This window comes from Xiphophorus hellerii, chromosome 4, assembly GCF_003331165.1.
Source record: "Xiphophorus hellerii strain 12219 chromosome 4, Xiphophorus_hellerii-4.1, whole genome shotgun sequence".
Lineage (NCBI taxonomy): Eukaryota > Metazoa > Chordata > Actinopteri > Cyprinodontiformes > Poeciliidae > Xiphophorus > Xiphophorus hellerii.
The window spans coordinates 13,793,625-13,805,784 of NC_045675.1; the positions used below are offsets into that span (position 1 = coordinate 13,793,625).

The 12,160-nt window shown below is 32.9% G+C and overlaps 1 protein-coding gene across 4 annotated transcripts in view; it reads left to right on the plus strand.

Annotated features, from left to right (window-relative positions):
- LOC116718451 (CUB and sushi domain-containing protein 1) overlaps positions 1-12,160 on the plus strand; it is a 431,730-nt gene that overhangs the window by 368,832 nt on the left and 50,738 nt on the right. For 2 of the 4 annotated variants that reach the window (XM_032560407.1, XM_032560409.1), the window contains exons 46-51: positions 2,442-2,587; positions 3,343-3,426; positions 7,223-7,336; positions 8,727-8,843; positions 9,368-9,439; positions 9,962-10,108. In XM_032560407.1, the coding sequence (XP_032416298.1) occupies positions 2,442-2,587; positions 3,343-3,426; positions 7,223-7,336; positions 8,727-8,843; positions 9,368-9,439; positions 9,962-10,108 (680 nt within the window). The remainder of the gene's footprint in view (positions 1-2,441; positions 2,588-3,342; positions 3,427-7,222; positions 7,337-8,726; positions 8,844-9,367; positions 9,440-9,961; positions 10,109-12,160) is intronic. The other 2 variants (XM_032560410.1, XM_032560408.1) reach the window with 1 other exon arrangement.

The following is a 12,160-nucleotide window of genomic DNA, read 5'->3' on the forward strand; positions in this document are numbered from 1 at the left end:
CTAATAAACATAGCTTCTGTAATGGGGATTGGTTTCATTAAATGCGTTAGAAAAACAGAGAAGTAAGAACACATCTAACTCGGATCTTAAGATGTGGAATGCTGCTGTACCATGATTTGACATTTTTTGAAAAGTTTTCTAATTACAGGTACACTTAAAGTCTGGCACGAAGTATGGCATGTATGAGCATTTTAATTTTAAATCTTTAATTGTTAAATCTTAAAATATATTAAGGATGGTCCAAAAAAGGTGTGTTACAATTTTAAAAACTTAAGTTTAAATGATTATTTTTTTAAATGAACTGGCTGAGTAGGTTACATAAAATGAAATCTACTTATGCATTCAAAGATTTTTGTTATGATTTTAAGTGAACAAATTCTTTCAACAAATTTAGCAAAACCGCCAAGCTTAAACTTTCATTATTCTTTCTGCATAGTGGATTTAATTTGGCTGTGCTTTATTACATCATGTTAACACAACACAGATGTGTGTCTGCCTTGTTTTCTCTGGAGTGTTATGTGACAGCATATGCATCCAGATGTGAGGAGCTGCTAACTGTCCCTGTGGTCTTTAACCAGTTGCATTTGGACTTTTGCCTAATATCAGTGAAACAGCACAGTAGGCAGCAGATCCAGGATCACAGTATAAAGAAAAAACCAACAGTCAAAGGTCAAGGGTTGTCCATATATATATATATATATATATATATATATATAGATAATATAGATATGGACATATGCATCTGCTTTTTTATCCACGGTGTATTAGCCAAAGCATTCTTCAGGCATACAATAATTGCATTATTTGATTATAATAAAGCCCTCTGTTGCATAAAAATAAAAAACAGGCAGACAAAACAATGACATAATCAAAATCTCTATACAATTATAATGTGACATTCTCCTTTTATCATTGTAGTGTAGATTAGGAATCTTTTTTGCAAAATTATATAAATCTTAATGATAGATTCTTTAAGATTCCACTATCTTCTCTGCAAAACAAAAATAAAATCTTTGTGTTATGCTGCATTTTATAACCCTTATAACTCTGTGGTCATATTCCCTTCAACTTACCAATTCTGAACTGCATTGAGTATCAGTATCATATATATATATATATATATATATATTTTTTTTTTTCTTTCTTTCTTTGATTTATATAAATACATTTATTTTGTTTAGCTATGTAGGGAGAAAAAAAATAAAACCACAAAATGTTGACTTTCCTTTCCTTTAAAGCAACTAAATAGCAGAATTTTATAATGTTAAATGAGCTCCAACACCTTCAGAAGACTGAATTATTGAGGAGGCAAGAGATCCCAGGCCCTCCTCATGAATTAAAATTTTAAAACCCTTTTTTAATCCAATGGCATGTTCATTAAAGCCTAAAACTGGTCATTTAGAAACCATAGGAAATGTAACCTTTCAGCAACATTCAATATTTAATGAGTGAAGTAAAGCCTTTAATCTGTGTGCTTTGTTCAATAAATTTGTTTGAAATTGGTTTAAAAAATTGATGAAAAAATACAGGAAGTGCTGAAAGATTCTTCCTTCCTTCTTTGTTAACAAGCATGTGGATTTTTCAAAGTTTTGTTTTACTAATGCTGACTGTTTGGTTTATCTCTAATGCGCTAATTAAATCTGTCAAACAATGAAGCATATAACAAGAAGTTCACACTGATCCCTCTTGCTTACCCTTAATCTCCAGGCAAACACTAACATAAATTGTATTTTGTTTTGTTCTTTGAATTGTATTCTTGTCAGGAGGAATTCATGTCAGAAGCAAAGTTTTTAAATATGTTTCACTATCAAGTAATCTGAAGAGGGGCTCTTACAGATAATGTTGGATATATAATATACATAGGATAACACTGAGATGACTTAAGAAACCTAGGAATTTAATAACAATGCTGAGAAAACTCAGTATCTTTAAAGATAAGTTTTCAGGTGCCATTTCACAGGAGATGTCCACTGAAACAACTAAACTGTTTACTATTAGCTGGAACTAAAACCATTAGCAGGAGCTAATGCAAAATCAAAACAATTTGGAAGATAATTAATGGATGCCTAAAGTGACAATGAAGCATCCTTAAGTCTTTGTAACACACCCTTCTAATATATTTGAGAAAATATTTTGATCCCGATGCTTACCATAAACAGCTTGAGTTAGAAACAAGAGCACTTTGCAGTATATCCTTGTCTTCTGGGTTGGCATTTCCAAGCAGCAGCTACAGAAACACCAGTCTTTTTTTCCCACTCTCTCCCCTTTAACCATTTTTTCATCCTCATTTTCATTTCCTCTTGTCATTTCTTCATTGCCTTCAATTTCAGATCCTAATTACCTATGGACCTCTACAATACATTTAATTCCTTTTAATGTTTCAGATTTGTTCTCTCCCAGTTTGAGTGTAAACTGTTTTTTTATTCTTCTCGTTTTTTAAGGGATGGGCCTGATACATCTAGTCCCCAGCTGGGAGTCTTCAGTGGTAACACAGCATTAGAGTCGGCCTACAGTTCCAGCTCAAAGGTCCTGATCCGCTTTCATTCTGACTTCTCTACTGGAGGATTCTTTATCCTTAACTTCCATGGTAAGTAAATGCTCCTACTTACTTACCTACTCCTATATATTATATTAAGTTTTATTTTCATGTTTCTCTCTATCTGCCTGCCTCTCTGCCAAACTGTTTACTTAACTGTCAAAGCACTGAACTTGATAAAGTCAGATTTACTGGTTTTCATTATAGTCCCTGTAGAATTTATCTGTTGTTACTGTTTAAAAATCACCATTTTAAATCATGTTATGTTAGAGGCACAGATTCGGTCAAATTTTGTGCTCCAAGTTTTGAGAAAGGTTGTAAACTCTCTTTATCTCTGTTTTCAATTAAGATGATGTTCTGCTGCTACTTTATCAGCTTGCAAAGATAAAAACACATCTGTTGTTATGTTGGGCAGATTATTTTAATTATTTAAATATTTATTTAAATACTTTATTCTGACTACGTGAACAGTAAACTAGGTTACGTTATTATTAATATATTGATAAATCGTTGTATCTATATCCCCTTAATAGTAATTTTGTGACTGCATCCTGTGATAAACCTAATCTAAACTAAATATTGGATCAGATCAACTATCTATAAGAACAGCGCTTCTTTGGGATTTTTGCGGTGTCTATGACAACATTAGGAAAATAAAAACACATGAATAAAAATAGTAGTCTTTTACAGGGATTGCACAAAGGTTCCCACACTTTATTAAAGAAACATATGCACAGTAATGTTGCATATTTTGTTGCTCTGTAATCTGCCACATAAGATTTTTTTCTACCTTTTTTTCCCCCCAGCTTATCGTTTGAAGAAATGCCCACCTCCTCCTATTGTGGAGAATGCAGAGATGATCTATGAAGATGAGGACTTTCACATAGGTAGTAGTCCTTAGAGATGTTTTTTTTTGTATTCAGGATTTACTAGAAACACTTGCATTGCTCTCACTTGAACTGATAATGTAAAAGATAAAAAATATATACATACAGTGAATTCTAAATTAAATTGTGCTGGTCACTTTTCAGATTAAATCACTTTTATCGGCCTTATTTGATCTGGTACACACACAGTGAGATAACAACCACATATTGTACACAGTCGGACTTGTTGTGACTCATTTTCTGCAGATTTGTTATTGTAAAAAATAATCACAATACTTAGTAAATACCACGCATAATCTACAGAAGATGACAACAGTTGTTATTTTTTTACTACTCCACAATTGCTATTATAATACAAAGTGTCCCTCTGGTTCTGTGGCTTCTCAGTTAAAGAAGATACAGAGGCATTAACATGAGTACCAGGGGATAGTCCTCATTTAGACTGGCATATTTAGATAAATGAAACTCACTGTTGTCTTAGATGTTTCTTTATTTTTACCATAAGAGGAGGAAATGCAGTTAACCATCATCAGGCACACAGAGGCATAAAGTCTAATCTATTTCAGCATTTTGTAATTCACACCATACCTCTTTTTTTCTAACCTAATTATTGCGAGAGCTTTAATCAGAATCATCACCATGAAGGAGACCAAATAGTCTGAGGATACAATTCAGTGTAATCTACAAGTTAGGTTTGGCTGAATTAGTTATCAATAAACATTAAGGTGGTTAAACTGCATTGGAGAAATAATCTGTTTGGAAGGACTACATATCATTTTGTAACCTGCATCTTAGCCTTGCTGATACAAGAGTGAATGCTCAATCAGCTGATGAAAATATATTTAATTCATGCTAAGAGTCTGAAAGGCATTAATAATGTTTTTTTTTCTGCTGAAGAACAAGATTCCTATCAGTTATCTGCCAGTTTACTTTGAACCAGGCTGAATTTATTCATGTTCATAGTTTCCCAATTAAATATTCTGTACTAACTTACAATACTAACATGAACTAGTACTAGCTCCTTCATTTTTAACAAATACAGCTCAAAACATTGTTTAGATAATGACATCATTTGCCAATTAGTGTTTGTCAGCGCTGTTTAATTTTATGCTGCTCTCTTTGCTTACATAACATGTATTTACATTTCCAATGACCAATGAAATGAAACCAAAATGGATTTAAAATTTGGATCAATAGTCAATTACTTTGATTTAAGACAAACTGAAAGGCCCATTGTGAATAGTTTTGGATTTACTAAATCTAACAACACATCTGCACATAACCTTAGGAAGTTTTACTCCACCCTAGCAACCTTCTGATTAAAAGACAAATCTGCCTGCTGAGCTACTGGCTTTCTGTATCTGAATTGCTCTTTCCATGACCTGGCACCCTACGGTGAGTTTAGCCTAACATGCCACCTAAACACAACCTCCCAAGCTGCTAGACATTTACTTCAGGAAGCTAAGTCTTAAAGCTCTAAGCATTAAAAAAGATATCTGACAGCCCATCACTCGACTGTTGAGACGGCTGAGGTCAGGTCAACACCCCTACAGTCACATTTCGAAAAACCAAAAGACTGAAGAGGGGTTTTTTCCAGGGGTTTCCCTGTTTTTATCAGACAACAGTCTCACACAAACATCACATAAATTTAAGACATGATATTTTTTTGAGAAGCTCAGACAGTCTCTACAGGGATTTGTTTATTCCAATGTCTTTAATTGTACATAGATTGAGGTCTGTTAAATAAATTCTGGATTTTGTATGAGTGGAGTTGATCTATTAAATTGACTGAAGATGAGCTAAAACTGGAATATACCAATTGTTTAGAAGTGTCTTTGTGAACCTGATGTTATTTTTATTATTGAAGTATAACTTCAGATTTGTGTAATTTTTGTATAAACTGACTTAAAAAATGAGCTATTACGGAACAATTTTCTAAGCTACAGAAAAGTAATTGTTAGGGATGCACAGATATGAAAATTAGGACCTGTATTGATCTCCAATATATTATTATTGCTGTTATTTTATTTTCATTACTCGATTAATCATCAAAATAATCAGCAGATTATTTGATTAATAAAATGTTGGTTCACAACAGCCCTAACTCATTTTTCATGGCACTGATTGTGTGCATCCCTGGTAGAGGAGACATGGTAGATTGTAAGTGCTACCTTCTCATACAGTGGTGCTAAGATGGTTTTCACTTAAACTACAAGAAAGAATATATAGTTATATGTATTTTAAGTGAGAGAGAAAGAGGGAGAGAGAGAAATTCAATATTGTCTGTGTTGCTGGATGAAAACAAATTCAATCAAAGAAGGAATTCAATTTCACCTGAATGTAGGGCTACTTCGGAATGGCTCTTGGTAACTATGTCCACAACTAATAGAAACAAGTGAGGTTTTTAAATATAGTTGATGTAATAGGATGAGGTTTTAACAGTTAGCTGTTTTTATGGAGTTTCTCCATAGAATTTCTCAAACTGATTTATACAAGATTTATAGAAGAATGCACTTTTTTTCTTCTTTAGGCTCTTTCAACAAACTGCAAATTATTCATTCTATTTTAGTGCTACAAACTTTTCCCATACTATAGAAATGAATCACTTAGCTCCAACAAGACTTAGGATTTTTTTTCTGTCTTATTTTAAAAGTTTTAAGTCTTTCTTACTAAAATCTAAAATTTAAAAGTAACACTCATACTAAAATGTATACATTTTAAGTAGGAAATGTTGAAAAGCTTGACATATAATTTTTCTTCCACTTTCAGCATCTCTTGAGGCATCAAAGTCAGTTTGCATTTGTGTCCTTTAATTAGGATCTCACATTTTAACATGATTGAGAATTGCATGTTGCCAGTTTGTCGTGGGCCTACAGTTACACAAACAGTTCTTTTCGAACCCCCACTTTGGGCTGAAGGGAAAATCCCACACACATCCTGGAGGAGGATCAGTTCAGGAAAGCATTACGTCAGTAGTTGCAGTGTTGGCGACATGTCCTGGACCTGGAAGCATATTTTTCTCAACAAAGTTGTGCAAAACTTTAGATGAGATAATGGTTTATGCACGTCAAACAGTGCTAAGCAGGCAAAAGGTTTTTTTCTTTGATGTTATAAAGGTATAAATCTTTAAGCAAGCTCAGGGCTAAAGTGAGTGTTCGTGTTTGTTTAGTTCAAACAAAGTTTGGTCTGAGTCTTGTCAAAAAGGTTTGAAATATATATAGAATTGAATCTACTGGAAGGCTTTTGAGAATCCAAACATGTCAAACTGAACTCTTGAAGTTAAAAAGCATCAGCAATCAGATGGAAAATAAGAAAGAAGAATTGATCAATTAGAAATTTTAAACATACTTTAAAGAAATGCAAATATTTTAGAGTTTAAATGTAATATATTCATTTCAAGCAAATCTCCCGACTTTATTTGAACAAAATAAAGTCTAAATATGTTTCAAGGCATCTATAAAAGCCATTTTAAAACTTTCTTAGTATTTGTGGAAATGTTGATCTGTGTGTATAAATTATAGTCTTGAATCCTTCCTTTAAAGCATGGAATAAATAAATTATTCTTCTGTTTTTATTCTGGGTATTTTTTTTTGCTTTCTTTGCGAGATCTTAATTGGACAGAATGATTTATTTCAATATATTTTTTTTTGTTTGTTTTTCGTTTCACTAATAAAAAATCTGAAAATCAGCAATAAGCACAAATGTTCAAGGTACTTAAATCTAAAAAAAATAAAAGTTGTTGAAATAATTATGTAATGTATTTTGGTGACTTAAAGAATCTTTTTATTAATTTTTTTAGGAGATATTGTGAAGTATCGCTGCCTACCTGGGTACACACTGATTGGAAAAGCAGAGCTTATGTGTAAGCTTAATTCCCACTTGATTTTTGAAGATCCACCCCCAAAATGTCAAGGTAAGGCACAGTATATATAAAACTCTGCTTTAATATGTTGGAAATTAAGTGTATTTGCCACTTGATGTTAATAGTAAGGTAGAAAAAATTGGGGTTCCTGGAAGAGTTTCTGTGCAATTCTATTAATAAAGTCACATATTAAAATCAAATTTTGATTGAAATCTGTATTATTTTATAATGGACGCATCTCTGTGTACTTATTTTTGTGCCTATAAAACTAATTATTGTAATTGCTATCTGAAGTCCCTATGAGATAAATATAAGCTACTTCATGCTAGTTTTTATTGATTTATTTATTTTTGCCTAATAAAGAAACACTGAACAGGTTAATTCAGAACTTAAGTAGTTAAATGTGAAAAATGTTGTAACATGTTAGATTTTAAACTTATATCAAAGCTTTAGAAGAGAAATTTGTTATCCAACCAAGTCTGGGAAGCGTAGTGGAGTTAGACCTGAGATAAATAATGTGATTTCTAAGTGACTGAAATGAGCATTTGGCATTGAAAAGGTACAGATCCCTCTGTTAAAGTAATAGAAAATAGTTTTCTATTGTAAAACAAAGAGTATAAAAACAACTGTCTTATGAGAAGACATGAAAAAGCAAAAAATACATTTTCCTCTAAAAGATAAAGTTGCAAAGTTTGATTAAAGTTTATGTCCTTTCACTGATCTTGTAGTTGCTTAAGGCTATTGACAATAAATAGTAACATATAGAGTCAGTGGTTTTTAGATTTTTTGCTAGAATGCAAATATATTATTTTAATTCTAGAGAAGTTGTTTTCTGAACCTAACAAAGTACTTTTTAAAGACAAACATAACCAGTGAAGAGTTAAAAACATGCGTTAGGTGTTTGGATTCAGGTATTGACAGATATGCTATCTCGGCTAAAGTATATCTTGTTGTATATGCATATGTTTGTCTTCTCAGTTCTCTTTATTTTTCTCTCTTTCTGCAAGTGTAGAAGTAGACTCAGGGTGTTTTCTTGTAATCTTTTTATCCTTCCATCCCTTTGTTGTCTCCTTTCCCTTTATACTTTTTGCCTTACCTCTCTGCATTTTTTCTCTTTTTCTCTCATTTTTTCAAACTCCATGTCCATTACATATGAAATATACCAAAACAAATCTTAGTTTTTTTAGACATCAACTGAAGCATTATAGCAAATGCTGTTGTGCTCCACCTTTGAAAGCAAATCTCTTTGACCTTTGAGTACCATACTGCCAAACAGAACCCACTTAAAAACACAAAAAAGAATCTTGTATTTGTAAGTGCATGGTAGTTATTTTCTTGTGTGTTTGATTGTGCTAGGTTTTGTATTTTTTCTGCCTTTTTTGGCATTCCACAGCTCACATTACCAATAATTTGCACTTGTTTTTTTTTTTTATCTCTCCAGCTCAGTGCCCAGCAAATGAGGATAGGTTTTCATCATCAGGAGTCATACTAAGTCCTGGGTTTCCTGGCAACTATCCCAACAGCCAGACTTGCTCCTGGCTCCTTCGTATGATTCCAGGTAATGAATTTGATGGCATTCTGTTTTCTGAAAATGATTGCGTAGTTAGTGTAATCTGGGATTATGCTATTGTAACATCTCTACCTTTTTTCCTGTCTGGCTAATGTAGCTTGTAGGTGAACAGCAGCTAAAAGTAAATTGCCAGTGTCATCTGTTATTTTTGGTTTCATTCCCACCCATAAAAAATGAGGATGTTTTCTGCAGCTCAAGTACAATAATTGATAAACTGTCACGTCTTTCAGACATCACAAGGGGCATCCCTGACAAACCCCAGCTCCACTGCCAAGGCACAGATATGAATAAGGTCCTTAGTGGTCTGTGTAAAAATAACATAAAAATAGACTCAAATCCCAGATAAGGCTTACATGCGTCTATTGTTGGTAAAAATGTTCTTTTTGTCGAGGGATGAATATAAAGTGTGTAATATGTGAATTAGCTTTGTTTGTATAAACAGTGCACAAACAATTTTAAATTGCTATACACATCTTTTTCATGCAGTCTAATACATTTGTCTTGTTTCCCAGGTTACACCATAAATATCTATGTAGAGATGTTCCACAGTGAGAAGCAATTTGATGAACTGGAGATTTTTGATGGTATTCAACTCTCTCACCACTATTTGTTGCACATGACAACATTAATATACATAAAAATACCCATTGGCAGTAAGCTTTAATTCATTTTTATTCATGAATGATAACATATTAGATACACAGCTCTTCATTTCCTTTCAGTGTTCTGATTGAACTTGAGCTTTTCTAATTGATCTACTATTGCTAAAATAAACAAAGTGCCCTCAGATGTTGATGAGTAAACACAAGTTAAACATGACACCTAACACATGAATATATGAACAAACAGTTCCTAGCAGCTTGGTGATATTCTGAACACGGACTGAACAGCTTTGTTCACTTCTTCCAACTGCAGGAAGACTACAATTCTAAAACAATGTCGAAAATCAATGCCAAAAGACTAAAGTCTAAACACAATCTCTCAATGGCAATGCTGCACAGTAGCAGACACAATACAAAAAGTTCCTATTTCTATATATTGTAGATATCCACCAAGATAACAAGGAATTTCATTCTAAACCCCTGTATATGTGTGCTTCTTCCCAGGATCATCAGGACAAAGCCCTTTGCTTGTTGCTCTGAGTGGTAACCATTCCTCTCAGCTGAACTTCACGTCTAAAACAAACCAGCTCTATCTACGATGGTCTACTGACCATGCAACTAACAAGAGGGGATTCAAGATACGATACTCGGGTACAGCCAGCATCTTTATATTTTCTTTCAGACATCAGCAAATAATCAGATGTGAAAGATTTCATATTTCTTTGTTCTGCTTTGTTCAGTACTGCATTTGGAGCTTTTGTACAGCTTTTTTCAAAAACAGAAGAAAAAACACTATCTTGTTAGTTTCATTCATTGTGAGTCTTGGATGATTGATTTAATGACTTGATTAAAACGAAGTGTTACTTTGCTTTACCATATGTCACAATAGGAGTCTCAGTTTTCAAGGTGATAGTTCATATCCCATCTGGATGATTGACAACTACCTACTCTGCCCCATCTGCTTTCTCAGAATCTAGGAACATTTATGCACTCCTCATAGTTCAAAAGATTGCTAATTTCTCAGACTAGCATTAATAATGATCTCCTTCTCATGAGAATAATGTGTTAATGGTAGAGTGAGCAATGATCATTTAGAAAGCATTCTTTTGAATGCATTATTACATATGAAAGAGAGTTAATAGCTTTGATTTATTAATGCGTGTTAGACTGTGAGTGGCATCTTAAATTTGTACAAATTCTTTCAAGATTGCGGATAGTCTTAATGATAAAATGTAATTTACAGTTACACAGATCTTAAAAATAATGGAGGAAATAAAGTTGATGGATTTTTAATCTATAGTTTAAATTGGTCAGCAGTCTTGAGTACTGTTCCCCACAGTGCTGTAATGGACTGATAACAGCGACACAGAGAACAAGGATTTATGGTTGAGATATTCCACTTCATATACATTATTAATACCCTGGTGTGCTGAGGTAAACAAATCAAAGTATATAATGCAAATACATGCTAATCACTTTTGGCTTCCTGCTTGGTAGGTTGAACTGATCAGAATGATGTTTAATAATAGCTGCTTTATTTTCATATATTACATCCTTTTACATCCTTTGACTTTGCTTCCACTGCTACATGGTGTTATTGTTAATGTTCTTGAATGTTCATGTCTGTGTCCAGTGATCCTCCTGAAGCACAGCAGTGGAGTGATCAGTGTTTATGTTTCATCTATCTTTATTAGAGTTATTTTTTATTTGCTTTGTTTTTTTCTATATTGTTATTGTTTTTCAGACTCCAGTTCATTCATAGAGCCTTTTGGGCAACCTATGAATAAATCTGGAAGTATATAAATACTTGAATTATTTAGAGAACAAGAGAAAAATGGCTTAAAATTGTCTTTTGTGTTCTTTTTGTCATTTGGAATTACAAGTGGCTTTTAGCCTTCATCTTATGGTTAGACAGTTTCTATTTAAGTAAGTTTCTGAATTCTACAGACAGTGATCAAAGTTAATTGAATTAGGGAGACTTAGGAACCTTCTTACTTTATTAAACTGAATCCCTATTTGAAAACATAATTGTATTTCCTGTAACATTGAAATTAGTTTGGTGTGAAATATTTTTGGGTCAAAAACAAATTAAAAACTAAACAGATATGCAAGAGGATAAATACTTTTTTCATAGTACTAAAGGCTTTCATATTGTTGTCAAAAATGTTTAGCTTTTTTTTTTACTAACCACATTGGACAAAGTGAAATTTGGACATTTTAAAGACTATTTAAACATCACTAAATTGTTCTTTTTATTGTACTGAAGTCCATAAAACTAGTTATTATTATTACAAGTATTGCCAACAATTTTCTTCTTTTCATGGGAAAATATACCTGATTACCAAACGTTTTAAGGTAGTATGTGTCAAATGGACACATAGATGGTAGAACCAAGATGAATGATATTTTAAGCCCTGTACCATTAACTGGATGAAATAGTGCAATAGTAGTGTAATAATGTTTAAGAAGAAAAAAGCAGGTAAAGAGAGTTAGACACACAGTTGGGATGACAAGTTTGTAGAAATTGTGGGGGGTTATTTTGCTGTACTGGGCAGCTCATTTCAAGAAATATATGAGAGAAACGGTGACCCCATTAGGTAAACAGGAGACAAAAGTGGGCTATCATAATTCATCCAACTGTTCCGTACTCAATCAACTTTGCATTTTCTTTGTTCTGAGAACAAACCCATTCTATTACTCAAA